The sequence below is a fragment of the Corvus hawaiiensis genome, chromosome 5 (assembly GCF_020740725.1).
Source record: "Corvus hawaiiensis isolate bCorHaw1 chromosome 5, bCorHaw1.pri.cur, whole genome shotgun sequence".
In the NCBI taxonomy this organism is placed as follows: Eukaryota; Metazoa; Chordata; class Aves; order Passeriformes; family Corvidae; genus Corvus; species Corvus hawaiiensis.
Window position 1 is genome coordinate 12,562,924 of NC_063217.1, and position 23,214 is coordinate 12,586,137.

General features: G+C 37.9%; 1 protein-coding gene across 7 annotated transcripts in view; it reads left to right on the plus strand.

Moving 5' to 3' along the window:
- Positions 1 to 23,214, plus strand: part of PPP2R2C (protein phosphatase 2 regulatory subunit Bgamma) — a 209,478-nt gene that overhangs the window by 114,330 nt on the left and 71,934 nt on the right. Inside the window, exon 2 of one of the 7 annotated variants that reach the window (XM_048305275.1) lies at positions 3,049 to 3,204. The exons of the other annotated variants lie outside the window; for them this stretch is intronic. Coding sequence (XP_048161232.1) covers positions 3,192 to 3,204 — 13 coding nt within the window. The 5' untranslated portion in view covers positions 3,049 to 3,191. The remainder of the gene's footprint in view (positions 1 to 3,048; positions 3,205 to 23,214) is intronic. 7 annotated transcript variants of the gene reach the window in all.

Genomic DNA, 23,214 nt, shown 5'->3' on the forward strand with positions numbered 1-23,214 from the left:
GATTTTCAGGTTTCCAAGAACGTGGTACATGACTTTGCAAGAGATCAAGATGAAGATTTGCATCAGCTCAGCAAACTATGAAAAATCCAGCTTCCAAGATAGTACCAAAAAACCCCAAAGCAAACCAGAACAAACTGAAAACCAGCAGAGCTTAAACCAGTCATGTCACAGGAAAATAAAAGGAAGAGTAAAACTCTTCCTTGCTTATAATAAGGAGTAAGTATTAATTTATTGCACTGGGATTCCTTTATCCTAATAAGTAGAACATGGGTTGTTTCCCATGACTGTTTAGCTAAACAGGCTAAAGTCTTTTTAGGTCAGTTATTTATTTTTCTTTATGTCAAATCTATGCTTTAAAAAACATTAATGGAACAATCTCCTATGTTTTTCAGTGAAGCGAAAAACCTAGAAAAGTCTGGGTGGATCAAGAAATGTATTTTGAGTTTATGGGTTTGAATGGTCAAATTTAACACATGTGGTGTTTCCCATTTATTTATTGCCACTGGATGCATGAGTACATAAAAACCATACATTGAGGAGATGGTTTTTAAGCATGCTCTCTTTTTACAAATGGGATTTTAATTACAGAGTTCATTGATATTTTATCTTCTGATATTTTCAGTTGAGATTTTTATTGTTATATGAGTTTTTAATTGTTTATTAGTGTTTTTTAACTTACTGTAAAGGAATATTGCAAGATACATACAAATGACCAGTAGTCCTTATGCCATTAGAGTATGGCAGATACTTTTGCATTGTAATAAACATGGGATATTTTATATTGATTTTTCAGCTATAAAAAAAAGCTATCGTGTAGATACAGGAGGGAGAGCAAAGAATGAGAGCTTGTTTTTCTTGGATACAGCCTTTTGGTGGCATGCACTTAAAATGTATGGAGGGCACTTCTGAAAAGTAAGGCTAGTTTGTAACCATTCTGGGTATTAAAACACTGTGGAAGACATCCTGAAGGTGATTATGAAATCAAAATGTTCATAAGCACGCTGCCATTAAATAAGTGACAATTATTGTCCCTGGTCTGGATTTTCACTTGATATCAGGGATATAGTGACTTTATTGAGGGATGATGGTTTGAAATGTAAATGTAAAGGCCTCAACAAAAGGCTTCTAGAGAAATAGAAATACAACTTGTCAGAGTTCTTGTATAATTGTTTGCTGCAAATAAATGCTTAGATTAGTTCTTCCAGTGGTGACATAGAAGATCTAGAAATAACTTAATTTGTTCTTGATTCAAGAAAAATCAATTATATAATTTAAAATGTGTTGAGCATCTAAAATTCTTAAGCCAGAAAGTGGACAAGAATATTCAAACTCTTGAAAGCAATTTCCACAGTGGCCCTTGCATTTTAATACTTTTTCAAGAACATTTATACAAGATATTAATATTGGTTGGATTTTGGGTCACCCCTAACATATGTGTATTCTCCTATATGACTTCATCTAGATATTGCCCTTGGCTAATAATTCCTCATGTCTACTTGCCACCCAGCTTCTGAGGCAAGTCATAAAGAGTGGGATTTCATTTAGTAGAGTTCTGCCTTTTTAAGCAAAGTGCACTGTGAGAGATGGGAAGCGTGCTTAAGTTTGGTTATATGAAGAATACTCTGTGCTCTGATGGATTGTTCAAAGCCATGGCTTGCTCCATGTTGCTTTGCTAACCATTCACGTGTTGCAGACACAGACTGATAGTTCTTCACTGCTTGTACTGAATCTGCAAGTGGTGATGCACACCAGTCCCTTACTGGTGTAAGTTTTGCACCTCCACTGATTTTGGAAATTATGTATTAGAGATGTGATATCTACATACCCAGAGAACTCACCTCATGTCCACCAAAAGAATAGTGTGGGCTTGATTCAGATTCACTGTTTATTAAAAGTACTGCTTTTAATAGTGAAAATACAAGTAGAAAGAAAATTCTCTCATGAGAGAGTGTGGTGTATGCAAATACACACCTGAAACTAACTTGAGTGGATTGCTGCTGTCTGGACTAGATTCCCATAATGACAAATGCCTTAATAAAAAGAATTGCTTTGATGCAGCACTTCATCTTTCTGAATTCCAAAGCTCTGCAAATTTAAATATAAGCATGTGTAAATAAGCATTGAAATCAACCTGAAATGTATAATAGATATTCTTTTTTTCCTACTCAGTGCTTGCATGTATTTGCTTTCTGATGTAACTCCTAGAAAAGAAAAGCTTTTGAAAAACGAAAGATGCAAATTAAAATGGAGAATAAATTTTTTCATGGGTCCATAAGATTTTTGTCTTTGGCTATACACACCTGGAATGAGGCTGATACTTTGTACTGCTTTGGTTTGAATACCAATATTAATATAAAATCCGGTTCTTTAATTTCCTCTCCTTATATTCAGATGATTTACATTCCGTTTATGTCTATGAAATAGAGCATTTTATTTATACACTTGTGTGATTTTTTTTCCTTTATCACTTTTTTCTTTTTCATTAGGAAGATCCTGCCTTTAAAAGGGAAAGAGCACCTGTTCTCTAGATCCTGTAGAGTGATTTTGCAGGCTCCATTTTAAATTTTATTGACTGAAGCAGGTAATGCTTCTGCAAACTGCTTCAACAGGCATTCTGTTGAACTGTTGATGGAGGGTAAATTGATTAATATGAGTTGAATCCCTTCAACAGCTATACAGTGGGTTTCACATTAAGGAATTTTCAAGGTACTGAATTATTTCAGTGACTTAGATGAGGGCTGGTAACTCTAAAGTTAGTTTCTACTTCTTTGGAGTTATGAGAATGAGAGAAGAAACTCTCTTGAGTCTCAGCTAATTTCACTGATGTAAGTGAACATAGGAGTTAGAGAGACCTGGGCTGCAGCTTGTAACTCATGTTTGCAAGTCTGGGAACATCCACTGAGGAAGTATTTTTCTATTATTGAAAGTGATTGGGAGAACAAGGTGCTTGCTTGCTTACAGGGTCAGCAGTTTTGTTCCTGCTTGAAAAATTATCCTTAGATGAGGAGAGTTTTCACCATTTTTGTCTTGAATTTCTTTGTTTTTTAGGGAAAGCTATAAGGAAGCTTGTGCGCAAGGCGACTCTGGTGGCATCTAGAATCCTCAGATTTCCTTGACTGAATCCATCTGGGCTTAGCCCTAAATATATTAGACAAGCTGCACTGCTTGCACTGATAAATTATATCTTCCAAATGATAGACCAAGGTACAGTCATGTATACTAACCATTTTTGATGTCATTTGACTCTTGATTCTGTTGCTTTTTGGGTAGTTGTGACAGTACAATTTGTCCCCATTCTCGTGGACTATCTCTTCACCAGTGCTCTCAAAAAAAATTAATTGAAAGAGACTTCTGGCCTGGCTCTGGCATTTGATGTTGACAGTTCCTTACAAGTCTGCAGCTTGGTGGGAAACTTAGCCTCTCATGGGATTCACAAACTTGCTTTCAGTGGCAAGACAGTGGGATTGTTAGCAACACAACTTTATTTGGTTTTACTACCCATGGAAGAGTGCAAACCTAAATCAAAACTCCACTTCCTTTTTGACACATTATCATTTTACTTCGTATGCTCAGCAGTCATAAAGTGAAAACAGGCTATGTTCTAACAAAGCATAGATTTTGAGTATAAAATAACATCTGTATTATCCAAAGGAAAAAATAGATCAGTAAGTACTATTCTAAATGATAGTTAATAATTAAGTTTTTATGTCTGCTGTGGTATCTCTAGCTAGCTGTTGGAATGAGCAAGCAATCTCAGTGCCAACTAGCTGCTTTCTGAGGTCAGAACTTCTCTTTTCTGTTTTAGATGAGAAAATACTCTTTCCTACCTGTGTCTCTCCTGAACTACAGGGACATAACTTTCATAATACAGAATGTTACCAGTTTAAAGATCTTTTTGGAGTAGTACACCTAAAAATTAAGACTGTTTAAGTGGGGTTTTTTAAATGTCTTATATGAGCATGACATTGGAGGAATATTAATCCAATTGTACAGACTATTACAACTTCGATTTTTGTATAGTTTAGATATTGAGTTGGGAGACTTCAAAGCTGTCTTTTCTTTTGCTCAAAGACAGGGAGGATGCTTTCTGTGTGTATCTTCTTGGTTCATTTGTGCTCCTTATTGGGCTGCAGCTGTCTGCTGCCTCTACCTTCAAATGCTGAGCTTTATCCTTATTTTGGTGTTGTACCCAGAGAACAAATCCTTCCAGTGGCTTCTTCCTAGTGCACTAAGTACTTGAGAGAGAATCTGGGTTCTCCAGTGAATAGTTGTTCAGATTGGCTGATACATTTGGCCCCCTGTGAATGTCCATGCCTTGCCGAGGGAGGTCCCATACCAACCACAGACTGAACCGTCAGCTGACCACAGTAAAAGCTCACACTCAGTTTGTGAGTTTTATATGTCTTGGAATTTGCTGTATAACATCTGGGTTCTGTTGTCTGGCAAAAGAATATTAGATTTAAAGAATGGGTGCCACTGGTGTTCAACCTTGCAAATTTGGTCTATAGATGACTTTTCTTTTGACTGTAGTTGCTTTGAAATATATATATTTGCTGAGAGGTTAGTGAAAGGTTTCAATAGTTTTCCTGCCTAATTTGTACAATACAGGAAATAATTGAAAAATATGTCTGTCTTTTCAACTGACAGCAACAGGTCACCCTTTTGGCACACAAATAATTGGTAAATTTTCTATGTGTATCACTACTAGAACAGGAAGATGAGTAGATCTTTTTTTGCTGGGGTTTGATGCAGTCTCTGATATGCTGCTGGCTGTAGTGATCTATGTCAAATTCTTCCTTATCTTCTCCACTGCCAGGTGTTTGTGATAAGTCTTTATATCTATTTTAAATCTATCTATTCAACATCTGGGCAGGTCAAACCATTTGAATCACAGAGCCACAGAATGGTTTGGGTTGGAAGGGGCCCTAAAAGATCGTTTAGTTCCAACCCTCTTGCCATGGGCAGGGATACCTTCCGATTGAATGTGAGGTAAATTAATTTTCTTAGTTTTAGGAAATTCTGATGGTATTTTACGGTGGGTTTAAGTTTTAAAATATTGTGTTTCTGTGTTTATTTGCAATCCTTAGGAAATTTTTGGCTGCCAATAAAATAATTTCAGAATAGGAAAGGCCTTGAGAAAGGTTCCTTCTCAAGAGAAAAAGTGGGCACTACATTGCAAATATCTGGGAGCTGGCAAGAAAATGAAAGCTAACCATATGCTTTGGCGTGAGGCTCGAGTTTAATGTCTGGTCTGGAAGTGCTGGATGTGGACAGTCTATCTTCCAGCCCTTGATAAATGAGAGAAGAGAGGATGGCTTAGGTTCTCCTTAACCCCACATTGCACCACGACTAGAGCATGAAGAAGTTCTTTTAGCATAGATAGTACCACAACAGTAGTGAAATGCTGAAGATGGTTTTAAAATCCAGATAATAACTGAAAGAGTTTTAATAGTCACTAATTTCAGAATTTAGAAATACCTGACACCCAGGGATGCTGCTACTGTTAAATGAGAAGCATGTTTAATGAAGTTAAGCAGTGAAAAATTGGAAATTTGCTCTTTTTTTTTGTAATATGCTTTTGCATTTGGGTGTATAATCACAGACTGATTTTATATTGGCTTAGTAGTCACTTGGTGAATTAATTAAATTATAGAAAGGTATCTTGAGAAGTATTACTGGCAAGTGAGTTTTTTATGTGATTGTTTTTCAGAGCTTGATCCTTTATTTGAAAGGTCTTCATATATAACTGAAGTTTTTAAAATGAGACTCAAGATGCTCCAGCTGGATGCTAGCTGGAGTTAAAATGTGGTGATATACAGCTCATGCTATTAAGTCCGCTTCCTTTGTGTGGATGAGTATCATGGGACACAAGTGGAGGATGCAGATTTCAGCATTCATTGGAAGAAATTTCTAGGTTGGTTTGGGAGAGGATTGGCTGTACTAATGTAAGAAGCACACACTGAGACAGACTTAGAATGTAAAGGAGAGAAAGTTCTTGTTGTTATTCTGCCTTGCTCTGTTCGAGCAGTGAATATAATGCAGTGTTTTGTGGTGTTTGCTTTTGTAGTGGTTCGCTTTCTCTCCCTGCGTGCCCGTCTGGAAGCAGAGCAACCATGGCTAGCAGCTCAGGGGCTGGTTCTTCAGCAGCAGCACACTGATGGGAACTTTATGTACGCTCAGCACTGTAAGGTCCCTGAGCACGTGCTCACTGTGCTGCTATTTACTGCTGCTCGAGCTGCTTCTGACAAGGTGATGTACTGGCACATCAGAATCCTGTATTGGTACATCATCAGGAGACAGCATGATCAGTAACCATGCTCCCTTGCAGGGCAGTGGTTATAAATACACCTCAGGAGGAGATCACTGCTTAGCTTTCTCTTCTTGCTCTTTCAAAAAGATGTTTTCACTTCCCTGTGTTACAGAGAAGGTGCTGACTCAAACAGTGTTATGCTGTACATTTAAAGATTCCAAACCCAATGTGCTGTCACAGTTCTTTGATATTCAGTGCTCTGGTTTTTGCCATTAAAATGTACAGGTTTGATAATTAATGAGTTTGCATTTCTGGCAATGTACACGCTTTGCACTGCTCTCTTGTTTTAAAAGTTAAAAGTGAAATACTTGGCATTTCTTGGGGAAAGTAGGTAATTCTGATCTTTGAAGGAAAGACAGAAAAGCTTATATCCAATATAGTATTATATTATATTTTATTATACTATTTGATTTTAGTGTTTTCTGTTAGGGTTTTATTTCTTCACCTATTGATGTAATGAAGCCATTAGTGAGTTTATATTGGGGCAGCAATTAATAAAGATTAGTTTAAGTATTAACATATAAAAAAGTTATCTGCCACTTAGTTGATGGGAGAAGTCACGATTAGAGAATTAATATGATGACTAGATAGCACTTATGCTCTTCAAAGTTTTAAATGCTGCGTGAGCAAAATTTAAGAAGTGGCAGTTGGTTTCAATAGTTGATGTACCCTTTATATATTTAGAAACCTAAGCAGCTAAGCTAATTTCTGCCTTCAGAAGTTGTGTAGAGTCTTTGCATATTTTGTGTTGCTGGTAGTCTGGACATGCTCTAGCTCAGACTAAAATACAAGCAGCTGATGCTACTTTGCATAGTAGTTATTTTTAAACCCTCTTGTAACTACACTTTGCAACTTTTTGTTGTCGGATATTTGCCAGTATAATTTACCTTGCTTGCTTTAATAATCCTAGTTAATACATTGTTGCTCGATTGCTCTGCAGTGGGGACATACTTCTTTTCTGCATATTACAGAGATTCAGACTAAAGCATATGATCAATAAACATGTGACAAAGTAAACATAGTGAAATGAACAAACAACAGAAGTGAAAACACAACCAAAAAAACCCCAAACCCCAAAACAGAAGCCCTCTCTCAATCTGAAATTAAAAAACCCTCAGGTCAGCTTCTCTCCATTTCCTAAGTAAAAGCAATGCACACAGACAAAGTAGTGTATCCTTTCTATAAAAGGTCTGATTCTGGAAATGGGTGTTCAGGGATCACTGAGCTGTGCTTTCTAATGCTATCGAATATTCTGCTGAAGGCAAAAAACCCCAAGCCCTAAAAGGATTATTGAAGGAGATCTGCATTCTTTCTGTTAAATTTAATTGAAGATTTAGAATATGTTTATTCAAGTTTTACCCATTGACCTTCATGACTGATAAATTTGCAAACAAACATTCCGTGTACAAGGTAACTACTTTTGTTTCTGTTAAGATTGATGAACAGAAAGGAAGTTATGTTTAAATCATTAGGATATCTATGCATATATTCTTCAGTGTTGTTTGCCAGCATTTTCACTGATCCAACAACATCAATAAAAGGCTGTGTAAGCTCACAATATCTAGTTACAGTCTACGTTTACTGTGTTACAAATAATTTTCATGCTGCTTCTGCTGTGGTAAAGGTAATATTGGGATGTTGCCATGCTACTCAGTAAAAGCTAGGTGCCCTAGGGGCACTGATTTACAAATTGGTGGAGTTCATTCACGTTGTTCTAGATATCAATTAATTCTAATTTAAGCATAAAACCTGTTAACAAAAACTTGCCTTTTAATTAAGAAGTAACAGAAGGCCCAGATTAAATAGTGGGTCATTGCTAAGTGTGAGCCACAGGATAGTCTATGGTATTGGTGGGGGTGTTTTGGACTTTTTTTATTCCTTCTTGTTCCCAAGGGCCCTTACTCTTCTCTTAGAGTTATCAGAGTCCCATGGCAATAGTAGCTCCTTGTGAAGCACCAGCTGGGGCTCCTCACAGCCTCCCCTGCCAGCTTATTTCTGATACCTTCTTGGCACCAGAACTGGCTGAAACCACACTGTTCTTGGGACACTCTCCTTGAATCAAGCTGTTACAACACCTGGTGTCAGTATGTGGAAGAAAAGCAAAAGAAAACAAAAATTGTGGGTGTGGAGAAACAAGAAGGCCGTCATTGTACTGAGCACTGTGTCAGCTTGTTGCTTTGTTTCTGCTGCACTTGCAGCAGAACAGAAGCTCAGTGTGCTTATTGATGTCTCTCAAGTACTACAAATCCTTATCTTTCTTGTCTGTTGTTTAATTCTTAATCATTTGTAATAAAATATTCAGGAATCTAGTCCATGGAATAATACTTAGCTGATCTGTTTTCTCTACAGCAAAAAACTAGCCCAACCCAAAACCTCATCATATGCAGATATTACAGTTACACAGCTCACTGAATTCTTCAGCAGATTTTTCCATTTGTTTCCTACTGATATGACCAGTAATATATTGGATTTTAATCCCGCTTGTAGAAAACTATTTGATAAAGAAATGTGTTACCTAGGAAAATGAGCATCATTTTATCAAAACTTATATCAGCGCTTTTATCAAAACTTAGTAGGTATGAACCTCCTAATAAAATAGCTATAAGGCAAGGAAAGAAAAGACTGCTGTGGAGATGTTAGTTTGATTAAAATGTTTTGGTAAAGAATCCTTAATTATTTTAAAGAAAGCCACAGTGGGGTCTTTTCTCCTGTGCTGATAAGTAACTGGGAAGTTTTCATATTGCATTCAAATGTGTGATATGCAATGAATTAGTTATTAGCTATATCTCCTTGGGGCACGTGCACTATAAATAGCTTTTCCATGCCTGTGGCTTTATTCTGCTCTGCACTGTATTCTGAAATTGAGGACCAGAGTAAAATGCCTCCATTCAGCTGCAGTCTGAAGCAGTGCACATAATACAGCTTAGGATTTTGCAAATCAAGTTTTATTTATTTTTATGGTACACAAGAAAATAGAGGACTCCTTCATTCACTGACCCTTAATTTTTCAGAGTCCCAGGAAAAACAAAACACCTGTTGTTTGTATTATATCTGATTGTTGCCAACAACAGCAAAAAGGGGGAATCTAGGTTTAGTTATTGAGTAAGATCTATAATAGTATCAGTTAGAGTGGAAAAAGGCTTTTTACTTAGGTCTGTGAAAAGCCCTTCCTGTGAAGCCAGGTATCAGCTGGATTGGCTTTACATTTTGCTGTAGTAGCAAATACGAGTGAACTGAGGCCATAAATTAGTTCACAGCTTTGGGCTTTGAAAAGCAGACTGATTATAGACCCAGAAGCCCGTGCTCTTGTCTGTGCTACATGAATTCTGGCATGTTGTTCATCTGGAGTTTTGTTTTGTAAGAAATAAGAAAGGCTACTGTCCTTGCTTAAAACTTACCCTACTTTTACATTGACAAACCCAACGGTGTGCCCAGGATAGCGCCTTGCAGTTACCGGAATCTGAAGGTGTTAAAATTGCTATGAGCTTAGCTCTCTACCTTTTCATTCAAAATTCTCAGAAATCCAGGATTATACCCTATGTGTTACTCTTTCACCATGCCAGATGGGAAAGTGATCACTGTAAGGAAACTCCATGTTGATGTTTATAAAAGCTATAGCTACTTTTTCAATGCTGGAAATAAGTTTGAGCAAAAATGCTTTTCACCATGTTTTGACCATTTCCTTGATTTTTTTAGGTCTTCCAGGACTGTTCATAGTTGTGTTAGTGTACAGAATACATCAGTGAAGGACTCTGTGGCAATCTTTGCCACACAGCCAGGTCCCTGCCACGGCAGCCTGGCTGCTCATACTGCCCTTAGAGTTGTGAATGTCTGGTGAAGAGTCTCGGTGTGTAAGGTGCCAGCAGCAGCCTTGCTTCTCAGTTGGGTAGCAGTGACTTTCACATGAAGTACTGTGAGAGGAGTTTGTGAGTCAAGGAGGATAAGAGAGTGCAAGGAGACATCCCCAGAAGATTCACCTGCTGCCCTGTGGCTTCCAGTATTGTTAAGTCCTCAGTAATATATCGTTTTTTATTCCTCTTCGGTGGGTACACAGTTAATGGGTCAGTGCTGTCTGTCTAAACTTCAAAAAAAATGGGAATGCCTGTACCACACGGCACATAGAGGTTTCTAAAAAAATGTGATGCAGATTCTGATTTGAAACACAGGGTCCCAGAGTGCTTCAGTATGCAAGTTATAAATGCCTTGGCTTGAAGTCACCCAATTCTGACTTAATTCTGATTGATGTGGACTCAAACTCTGAGTGAATCTGTGGAGCATCCTGAGCTGTAGATGTGTTCAGATTCTTAGCGAATTCCTGAGCCTATGCTGAGCTCTATGTGGAGATGACTTGTGAGTGGCCACCTTGTTTGGTAATGCTGTAGGAGAGGGGAAGAAAATGGCAGGAATCGAGTGGACACTGCCCATGACGAGGCACCTTGGAAACTGAGAGCCTTTAGCTTCAGGCTTAGACCAGAGGAGTTTGAAGGCATTGGTTCTAGTTTTGCTTTCTACCAGGTGAGAGGCAAAGCTCAGTTGGGATTTTCAGCATCCCTGCTGTCAACTGAGACCACAGCCTGTGTAGTGATGGACAATTTCCAACAGGATCTGTGCTACCACCACAGCAGCTCCAAGTGTATCCTGTATCAAATGTTCCCCCAACTATTCTACACCAATTGCACTGTCATTTGTCATGCTCTGTGTCCCTGTCCTCACTGGAGTGTGGCACTTTGTGGCATTAAAGTATTTCTTTACATCTTGGTACCTTGAAGTTCAAATTACTACCATGCAGCCAGGCCCCAAGAACTGAATCAAGGAGAGAATAACAAAGGTGAAGGATGGCCTTTGAGTAAGTAGCTGCTGTGTAGGGAGGTAAGCAAGTGTGCTTAGCTACTCCTCTTGTTACATTATTGAGCAACATACTTGTTTATTTAGTTATTCAATAAAATGGTATAAGGCAGAACACTACATTGCTTTAGAGTAGCTGCAAATTTTCTACTGAAGTGAAAAACAGTAAGTACAGGTTTAAAATACACTAAATATTTTTATGTATTATGGTATATTTTAGAGTGATCTCACACGCAGCTTTGGAGGGATATATCATAAATACAATTATTATTATCCTTTATGCCAAAATGACATTGACATTGTTTGAGATTCTCATGAATAGCATAGCTCCAGTGAAGGAAAAGGACAGACGTGGTACCTTCTGTTTAAGTTGTCAAGGTTGGCTGAATTCTCAGTTAATTTAAAACCCTGCTTTATGGCCTCTATTACACAGGTTTCTGCTCCCTCCTTGAAAGCTCTCTTCTGGAGTAACGAATGTAACCATAAATGTTGTTGCATTTTGTTGAGGTTTTTTCTGCTCTATTCTATGTGGGTTTGGTTTTGTTCTTTTTACAGTAACAATTGTGTTGCTTCATAGGCTTTTAGGGAGGTCTTTGTACTTCTTTTTGCTTGTAATGTAGGTCTTTAGAGCTGGATGTAAGAACAGAAGATTCAATTTTAAGATGCAAGGAGAGTCCTCATTTTCTGTGCCTGGCAAACTTTCCCTTTTATCCCTCAGCCAACTTCTATCCAGTCCACTGGTTCTCCTCCTCTGTGTCATGCTCGCTAACTTTCGCAGATTAATTTTTTATGAGAGGTACTGTTAAAATGACTTTGGAGATTCACATAAATTATCTCTGCAGCTTTCACTTGCTCTCTGTTGTTGTGTAGAATTTACTAATATTTCTCCAGTGCAGCCTGTATTCTCTAAATCAGTTCTGAGTGTTTTTCTAATGTGTGCATTAAGTAATTTCAACTTGATTTTTTAAAGAAGTAAAATATAAAGTATCTTATGCAAACTCTAATCCCGGTGGAAGGGAAGCAGAGAAAGTGTGTCAATTTTGCTTTGTCGTTTACATAGCTACCAAGTCTTCATGAAGGAAACTCAGCTGAGCCCTGCCTACCAGGAGCAGCCCTGGTAGATCCTGTGTCATTGAGGTGCCTCTCTGAGGTGCAATTCTTTTTCTTTGTTCCTTAAAAACACAAGGGCAGCAGAAAATGCTGACCTTCATTAGCAGAGAACTGTGAAATGAGGGTTTGCCGTTTCCCTTCCTCTTCAGCTTGTCCTGCCAGGAGAATAGACAGAGCTTCCCTTTGCATTTGTTGAGATTTGTCCTTGAGTGCTCGAGTCTGAGCAGGAATTTGTACAGGAGGAAAATTATGAAATGGTCCTGGCAAACATGAAGATGAAGGCTAATGGGAGGCCTGGAGGGTGGCTGTAAGCAGCCTGCTCTGTCCTAAACTTGTAAAAGATTAACTGCTATGGTCTGTGAGATGATTTTTATATTTGGGACAACAGTGGTGAGTGTTCTTTCCATTTTTAAGGGTTGGTGAAAATGCTTTAGTTTTATATATTTATATATTTGTATTCGGCAAAGCCATGCCTACAAACCTAAGATGTGAGCTAGCCATCTAATTTGTTCTGCAAAACAGAACATATTTTAATATCTAAAGGTATTTATAAGGTTGGCTCTCCTACATTATTTTCATATTTATTTTTCTTCTAGTAAAATATTAGTTACTTTTTATTGTTGTGAATGAATCAATTCTGCTTCATTGCAATTTCATTTAAAGGATTCGATGTCATGTATAGGAGTGGTGATTTAGTTACAAATTCACCATATGAGTTTTTATTTTCTAAGAACCTTAAAATTTCCTTGCTATTTACTTCTGAGCTGCCAATCGGAACAAAACTGAACCTCTGTTACTTTTCAAATGTAGCTCAAAAGCACTGTTGTTGATTTGAGGGGTTTCCAACATTTATGACTGGTAGGAAGTGCATGTATAGGTATGAAGGTTAATTAAATCAAGAGGTGAAGTTTGTAGAACAGGGAACGCTTCATTAGGCCCTGTGTGAAGTAACATGTACAATCTGTTCACAATACCCCAAGTGCCATTCACTGAGACAGTGTAATTACAGCTTACACACAGTTTCATTAGTTTGTGTTTCTTCTACTGTGGTTGACATGTATGTTGTCTTCACTGAAACCCTGGAACAGAGGAGGGACTGCTCACTGGTGGGCATCTGAGCATGCTGACATTCAGCAAATCACTTTTCCTTTGGGCTCTAAAATGTCTTATCCCAGATTTAATTAAGCTTGTAATTCATCAACTGGCACTTTTTTTATTTCTCAAATTCCAGATCTAGCTAAAGACTTGTGAGATGGCTCTTCTTGTATGCTTTTTCTTATGTTGTTGTTGCTGTTGTTGTTGGGGGTTTTTTGCTTTAAGCAGAGGGAGACAATAATTATCTTTCCCAACTGCTAGTAGTTTGCATTTTGTCTGGGTAGTTTTTAAATTAAGAGTTCATTCATTTTTATTTCAGGCAGGATATTATGACAACCTGAAGATGCAGTCTTTAATACACATCTCTCTTTAATGTGCATGGTGTTTAGGCAAGTGTAAAATCTAGGTGGCTGTGAAGATATGGGGGCTTCAGTGAAAGTTTAACCATATAGATTCCCAAGAGTTTCTTTTAATAACAACTTATGCTACTGAGCTCTGTGAATGCACTTAAATAGACTGAAGTGTTATCACAAGTCCAGGAAAATTATGCATTTGGTTGATTCCTAGAGAAGGACAGTTAAAGCTCCAGTTCTGATCTCCAAAAGTCAGAGACTGGATGCATACATAAAAATCTTGGAAATACATGAGTGCAACTTAATATTACCCTTGAGATAAGTCCCACAGTCCTATTCAGGCAAGAGAAATTGAGGAAGCACTTGGAGGCACAGGTCTGTAGACAGAAAAGCAATATTAATGAGGGTAATAAAGAGACTAGAAAGGAGGAATGAATGATGAGCTTTATTGCAAATCTTATCTGTACGTAATTTCTTTATATTAAAAAAACCTGCATGTTTCTTCTACAAATTTAGACTAATGTAAGAAGAGAACACAGCAGGGATATAGCAGAGGTAATAGTAAAACCAACCTTCTGTTGTCCTCTTTTTGTCCTACTAATGTGTTTAAATATCTTTAAAACATTTATGTTTAGAACTACTATATTAAGACAATACATATTCCATCCATGCCATGTGGTGTCCCAGCTCTGCCAAGCCATGGCAGCTGCCAGGGTGGTTGTGATCTGTCATCAGTTCTCCGACTGTAGTCTGAAAACACTGAAAAGCTTAGGGCCTGTTCCAGAGCTATTTTACCCTTCGTTACCTATTATACTTTTTTGGTGTCTAGTAAAGTAAATAGTAAAATATTTCACAGAAACTGCCTGCCAAATTTTCTCATGCTAGGAATTGGTGTTCTGTTTTGAGATGACATCCTGGGTTAGTATCTGTGTTCTTTAGGTTTTAGATAGTTTATGTGTATCTCCTGATTTAGTGAGATCTAATATTGTATCATGCATTTCATGTAAGACCATTCCACAAGAAAAGTTAGCAATAAAACATGTATGAAATTGTACATGGACTTAATTAGATCTTAGCACCATATAATTACTGCACAGACCTAGGCTGATGTACTTACAAACCAGTGTCTGCCAAAACTGCCCTAAATCATCTGACAGTGTTTCAGGAGTAGCATTATTTTGGGGCAGAACTTCCAACCTTTGTGCAGAAAATGAAGAATTATTGGAAATCAGATGAGGGGTAAAGGGAACCAAAATGTCATCCATCTGCATCATGTAAATCCAGAAAGGGGTCTCAGTGCTGCTGCAAAGCACAAACTGTGGCGGGCCCACTGTGAGGAACAAACTAGTGTGCCAGCTCTGGTTTTAGGCATGGTGTTTTGTGAATTTATGCACTTAGAGACTGTCAACAACTTCAGCTTTAGGATGATGCATAGGAGCTTTTAAAACATATGTACTTCTTAATATTTTGCCTTTGGAAGGAAGGACTGCATTGATTTGAGGCTTTTATTTGGGTAAGTAGAACATACATCATGACTAAGAGCTGTTAGTTGTGTGTTCTCAAAATAAAAGGCCTCATTTTATTTATTCACTTCAGTGCCACAGGAGCGTATGATGCCTTCTAGGTGATTAAAAAGAACATGCCACCAGAATTTTATAACTTACACAGTGCACAGCAAGGGGTGACAAAAAAAGGGCAGATAAATACAGGAAGCATCAAGGTTACAGTGGCAAGAGCTCATGAAAGTGCTTTCATATACCAAAAAAGCTTTCACTTATGCCTCACATACGTTTCCTCACTGCATGTTGCCTCTGTGTCTTGCTGGTTGTTTGATTTTTGGTTAACGTATTCTACTCATAGATTTTGGTCCTGATACTGTTTCCCTTGAAGTCCTTGGAAGAAACTCCTAGTGATTTAAACAGTGTTTGATCAATCTCAATAAGCAAAGACTGTAGGGATGTGGTCATGAAGAAGCTGGCACTTCAGACTTCTTTTAAATGGAAGTGTTTTGTGAGAATGAATAATGAAGTACCTGTAATTTTTGTGCATGTAGTAGGTGTAATATTACGTACAAAAATAATGTGTTCTTCCTCATAAATGCACAAAGTAGAAAGATTTGCTGTTCTTCCCCTTTTACTATCCCATTATAAGTGGGTATCATTTGTCCAGAAAAATGTTTACTTTTCCACAGTGTTGAGATGATTGTTGTGAAGATAGGGAATTGTTTCGGTTTTGTGGGGTTTGCTTTATTTTTCTTGATATATCTTTCTCTTTTATATGCCCTCCAGTTAGTAAAATTTTGTCATAAGTTATTTCCAGTAATTGTCATTATTGTTATAATTATTTTGTGGGTAAGTGCATGAGTGTATATATATATCACTTGAATCCTATTGATCTCCTTGTTTCAGTGATACTTTGTAGTAGGTTCCTAAATGCTTAGTGAAGAACACTGTTATTATTCGCCTTATGTATGTTTTTTTTATCTAGTGAGGTTTTCCTTACTCTTGCATCACAAGAAATTTTCCAGTCATTATGTTTCAAATTGTTGCTTTATCATATCTGTCTCTAGTTCTATGCCTCTTGCTTGTGTCCCATCTATCTACTTTTATCCTTCTTCTGTTTCTGCCATATTTTTCAGTAATGTTATCATGTCTTCTGAGTTTATGATAATGTTTCTTCACTCTAAAGAGATCTCATCATCTTGATGTGAACTTTTCTTAAAAGCTTAAAATCCTTTAGACTAATGTGCTAGCCTTGCCAGAACACATTCTCAAATGCATAGGGCAAACAGGATCCGTGTATATTACAAGCTGTAAAATGTGGAGAGAGGAGCCATCTTTGACATCAGTGTCTGAGTAGCAAATGGCAGAGTCTGCCTTGTAACGTGTACTTGTGGTTTAATCTGTACATGGAGCAGAGACACAGAAGTGGAAGTGGACCTATTTGCCTTTCTGCAGAAATGCCATTATTTTCTGTTACATGTATTTGAGAGAGATGTTTCTTAACCATTCAGACATGTAAATACACAGACATACGACTCAGGACAGCTGCAGAAATATCTGACTCTCTTCAAAATATTTTTAAACCCTGTTTGTTTCTGTCTTTTTGGCCCCATGCAGAGATCCTTCAGAAATATATCACTGCTGATTTAGTTGATGGTATATACCTAAGAAGCATCAAGCAATACAAAAACATTCAGTGTATCAAATAGAAACAGATGTGTTATATAATGTGATGAAATTTATTCACCTGTTTATGTGAGTGCTGCACATGTTTGATGGGTACAACTATTTATTAAACAGCTTGCCCATGTGTTGCCAAATAGTGGATTAAATTCTAGTAAGTTTGTTTAAGTATATCTATGCTCATGAATATGACATTTAGTCTATTTACACCTTTCCAACTGAGTTAAAATGTCAAAAAGATGTATTTTTGTAATATAAGTACCTCAATTCTTTTTGACATTATTTTCTGTAGCTCATTTCATATGCATATCTTTCTTTTATATTATCATCATGATGGTATTAATTTGGATGTGCAAATTAGCTCTTCATGATGTTGTCATGTCAGCATCTGGATTCAAGATGTGCTGTTTCATAAGCATCGCATCCTATTGCGTTTCATCAGAGTCCCCCTTTTCTAATCTAATTATTCATAAGGAACCTTGGGGATTGTGCTAATGGGCATCTGAAGCTATAAAGAGTAATGAAAGTGGTTGTGTTACTGCTATGCAATTAAGTGTATACAGAATACCATTCATATAATTAAATTCAGATTTTTTTTACCACTCTTTTTCTCCTTTATAGTACATCAATTATTTCTCTGAAGTTAAAATAATACCAGTGGAGTTTAAGAGCTTTTTACAAGAATTGTAGCATTTATAGTGACAAAAGTTGATTTTTGGCTTTTATAATAAAAGCTTCAGCAAATAAGGAGACAGTTTTGTGAATTTTATATGGTTTTTTCATGTTTATGAAAAGGTGGAGGATGTTTGTGATTGAGGCAGGATTTGAACTGCAAGGTGGGTGTGTGGGGGTGTGGGCATGCTGTGTGTTCCCCATTTAATATTCTGTCCACTGGTTTGATTGGGTACAATACCCATTATGCTGCTGCTGCTGCTGCTGGTAATGTGTATCAGCAGTCATTGCAATTTGTAAGTTCAGCCTGACCTTTGCTCCGGGTTCAGTTTTCTGTCTCTGTTCATTTGGATTAAGTGTTTTGATGAATGAAGATAAAGTATTTAGATCAACTAGTCAATATGTTTTCTGCTGATAATTCCATATTAATAAGTGCTGATGGTTAGTATCTTTAAGGTCTACTGACAATCTGATTGAAATCAATGGCAGTTTTGCCTCATTTAGTTCAATGGGAGCAAGAATGAGTCTTTAACCAGCAGAAAATTATAAACACCAGTCTCTGTTCATGTGTCATTCACTATGAACAAGAGTTTTTATGGTGCTGTCAGGCTGAAAAAAATTCTTTTCTTTTTTGATAACAAAGCTGCATTTAGCTGAAGTAATCCCTAGGTAGCCTGTTAGAGGTGTTCCAGCTTTGTTATTCCCAAACAATAGGGAATGTGGCCTCTCGCTGATTCTACTTAAGTAAGTAGTTGCTGCTGCTCAAAATAGCTTGAAACTGCTGTGCAGCTGAAATTCTGCTGCAGACATCCTGCATTAACCTAGTTATCTTGAATTTTCTTGTGAAATTCAGACTTTACTTTAATTCTGCAGAACACATGATATTAAATAGGTTGTGCAGTTCCTTTTTCCAGAACACCAGTGACAGCCATGATGTTCCATGTCAATGAAGAGGCCCAGGCATTGTGAAAGCATCTTCCATCCTCTTATCTTTGATTACACACAGCTGATTGGCATCTCATCCTCTTCTGAACTGCCTTAACCATAAAAGTCCCACTAGCATTTTCAAGTTGCTCATCTGCCAAGTAACCTACTACAAAACGGAGAGGTAGCTTCATAAAACAGCTCTTCCTGGGTATCCTCTTAGTTTCTCCCCAGGTACCCACCAGGAGAAATGAGCTGTGAAGTTTGAATGAGGGTTTAATAGGTCCAGGTCCTGTCTGGCCAAATGACACAGTGGCTGAGGGGGACTGACAGATTCTCTCTAATCATTGCTGTAAAAGCAGAAGGAAAAAGGAAAGAGGGGTAAAGAGCACAGAAAGCCTGGTCTCTTGGCTAGATTTTCGGCTTGCTTAGGGCTTTAAAGGTCAAATGCAACACCTTAGGTTAGTACCTCCTTAATTACCAGGAGACAACCTTTAGAGCACAGGAATGGCATGCTTTTGGCATTACTCATCAAGTGTCTGCACTCTCCATTAGTTCATGCTTTAAAATATTCTTGAAGTATGGCTGTATGTTTATAGGTCATTAATCTGCCCCTACAAAGACAAATAAGTTTTGCCTCCAAGAGGATAGTTAAATTCATCTTGCTTTCTGTACAAAATACTCATGGTGCTTGGTCAACAGTGATCGGCAAAGTCAGGTTAACATTGCCAGATTTTCTCCCATGATTAAAGATTCTGATGAAATGTCTGGTAAATTTTCTGGCCATTTTCTCACCATTACTTTCTCATACCTTCTAAGCATATTCTCTGAGATAAAGACCATGTCTGAAAATCAGTAAATGAGAAAAGAAAACCTTCAATCCATTCAAACAACCTTTTTTATTTGTTTGTCGGGTTTTTTTTTTTTCCTTTTTATTTTACTGTGGTAAATTTTAGATTTTTATATTTTTGTCTGGTAATTTATGTTTTTCCAAATTATTTTGTTCTCCTTTTATTATAGGCTAAAATACTTAATTCTCAACTGTAATGTATTAAATAGGGACCAGTTGAAATAGCATTTTCACTGGGTATTGGTTGCTTCCTATTCTGCCTATTACTTTTGCATATTTGTGTTTTTCTATGTAAATATGAAAATAATTGTTTAGAACAGTTTAGAACTGTAAAAAAATCTGATTTTTTGTTCCTGTCCAGTGTGTACATATCTTTAATCATCCAAGTAATCTTGGTCGATGGACTGTATTTCTGGATGTTTACCTAAAAAACAGTGGTTAGCCATTGCTTTGTTAGACTTGACTTCAAATAATATTTTGTTGTAGCATTTTATATACAAATTATTATCTTAATGATCCTTAAGTTTAATTTTGTGCAAATGAGATGGGGAGGGGGTGCTGTTTTCATTGTCAAATCAAATTCTGTCTCTATTTTAAAGCCAATTTCCACATACAAGTTCAAATCCCTTAGATAAAAAATATGCTCATTTACAAAGATTATAATTGATTTTTTGGCCCTGTTTTTAATACTTTGCACTGTAAATGACATCCCAGTGGAGAATAATCATCATACAGATGTTTGAAAGCTCCTTCCTGCCGAGTATGGTAATTGAAGTCTATAAAGTGTCATCAGGCTGTACATTGTTTCTAATTAGTACAAGGCAGTTCTCTTAGTTTTGTATAGTTTCGCTGGCCTCTTTCCTTCATTATTTTACCAGCCGGCTAGTAAATCTTGTCAGTTACTAAGAAAAAAAACCATCCAGAGCTGGAAATTTTTCTGTGTGCTTCATAGTGTCCTGCTTTCCTTTACCAGAAAAATACAGATTTTTGTATGGTTTGATTCTGACTTTCTGAAGCTATCAGTATGCTTTTAGCTCCAGCAGGCCAGGTACTACTCTGACATCTTTTGAAAGACTCTTTATCTCACATCATCAGGAGGAACATTAGTACAACAATAAATTTCTTTTCTCGTAGTAGGGCCTTTATGATAATGATTCTCATTTGCCTAGTTTCTGAAAAAGGAATATTTTAGTGACTGCTTGATGGTTGGATGTTTATTGCAGACAGTTTCCCAGGGTATACAATGTGTGATGGAAGAAGCCAGATAAAAGGGTCTCTTCTCTTGAAAGGAGTTCAAAGTTATGTGCAAAATTACTGGAAAAAGAAGCTTTGCTGCCTGTTTCAGCTTCCCTGTGTGAGTGTACTTGGATACAGGTAAGGTTCTGCAGTCCTTTTAGGGAATGCTGAATTGAGCCTTTAAAACTCTGGTAGGTGCTTCCCTCTGGTAGGTTATTTTAGCCTAAAGTAGTGTCCCTGTATTTCCTCATGTCTTTCTGCAAGGATTTTTTGCCTTAAGTAGTCTGGAAGTTTGTAGGACTTAAGAAGAGACACAGATGTATAGATTTTTCAGGCCTTGGCTGCTTTTTTCAGGCCTCCATTCTAACCATAGAAGAATGAAATAAGAGCTAGTTCTCTTCGTAAGACTCTGAGGCAGGACACATGATTTTTTTTTTAAGGTAAAATTTATATTTTTACCTTGTGTGCAGAGAACACATATTCTGAATATTCAGGAAGCACATTAAAATTTGGCATGATGCATTATTTAAACAATTTCCTGTTGATTCCAATTGAAGTTCACTCTAATAATGTAAGTCCCCGTTTTGATTGAAGATTGAGGAGGTTCAAGAACACTCTCATGAACAGCTAACAGACAATAATTTGTTGTATATTCTAAGGCATCAGACTAAGATTTAGGAGGTTGACTTGATCCTCTCTGAATGACAGCATCCTGAGGAAATAATTTTGTTTTTTCCATCTTTCTTTTTTTATCTGTGTGGCAAAATGATGATATGACACATCTCTTTCTTCATGTCTAGGTTCTTTTTAGTGTTTGGGGAAAAAAAGTACACGACAGTTGTGATCTGGAGAATACCATAATTAAATATAGGTATTATAATAAATAATTAAAATAGGATACACTACTTAAGTTGGAAGGGATCTGCAGTGACCATGTAGTCCAACTTCTTCACTGATTCAGGGCTGACCAAAAGTTAGAGAATGTAGTTAAGGGCATTGTCTCTTTAACACTGACAGGCTTGGGGCATCTACCACCTCTCTGGGAAGCCTCTTCTGATATTTGACCACCCTCTCAGTAAAGAAATGTTCCCTGTTGTCCAGTCTGAACCTGCCCTGATGCAGCTTTGATAGGATACCAGGGAGAAGGGATCAGCACTTCTCCCTTCACTTCTCTCAACAGGAAGCTGCAGAGAGCAATGAGGTCGCCCCTCAGCCTCCTTTTCTCCAAACTAGACAAGCCCAGAGTCCTCAGCCACTCCTCCCAGGACATTCCTTCCAGCCCTTTCACCAGCTTTGTTACCCTCCTCTGGATGCATTCAGAGACCCGAACACCCCTCTTGAACAGTGGTGCCCAGCACAGCACGCAGCACTCCAGGTGAGGCCACCCCAGCACTGAGCACGGCAGGACAGTCGCCTGTTTTGACCAGCTGCTTGTGCTGTGTTTGGTGCACCCCAGGACAGGGTTTGTCCTTGGTGCTGCCATGGCCACTGCTGGTTCACACTGAGATGCTGTTGGCCAGCAGCCCCTGACCCTTCCTGCAGGGCTGCTCTTCAGCTGCTCTTCTCCTCATTTGTACTTGTGCCTGGCATTACTCAGTCCTTCTTGCAGAATCTGACATTTTTACTTCAGAAATTCCATCCCATTCATCATAGCACAGTGCTCCAATCTATCTAGATCCCTCTGCAAGGCCGATTACAGAAATCCTCCTTATTGTTTGTGGTGGAAAATGTACTCAGTACCTACAATCTACTCAATATGCTACTGCTTTACAGTGGACCCTCCAGTTAGTGCAGAGCATCTGTAGAAGCAAACCTCTTTCTGCAAAGAATTAGTTGCTAATTATGCAAGTGCACAGGAGGCTATTAAACTAAAAACATCAGGTATTTGATCTGAGGTGGTATTCCTAAAAAATTACAGTGATGTGTTGCTTTCTGAAGTAAAAAAAGGGGGTTTTGTTACTTTGCTGATAAATATTGCATCACTAACGCAATAGCGTTAGCAATGTAAGATAAAAACATTATTGTAGAGAGCCGACTTCTTCCAGGGTTAGGAAATGGTGCCAGGGTCTGCATCTGTCCCCTTCACGGCAGCGTGAGGCCTGATGGCAGCTGCATGCTGGTGCAGGCATGGGGAAGACAGCGTCCCCCTCTCCACTCAACCAGTCTGGCAAATTTTCCAGCATCTACTCTGTGGTTCTGACTTGGGTAATAATACTTTCCCTCATCATGGTCCTTTGAACAACTAACCAGTGTGTTTCTCCTCTGTTTTGCCTTGGAGAAACCTGACAACACCTTTTCTCTTCATTCTGTATTTGATGGATTTGTCAACATGGCTTAATGGAGGATGGTGAAAAGGTATGTTTTGTTGTTAGCTCTGAACAGGCAGTGAGTCCTGAGAGCAGCAATGTCTCGGGCACAGTGTTGTGCTGTTTTACATTGGCTCTGATGCCACTTCATTCAGTCCAAGCTCAGATATTCCTCTGCAGTGTTCCTCTGCAATGCATAAATACCACCCTTATGCAAACAAATATTCAGAAGCATCTCGACTACATATCCATAATTTATAATTATAGTGGGACTAAAATAGACTTGAGGCTTCAGTTGGCCTCATATCTCAGAACTGCTGTATTGCAG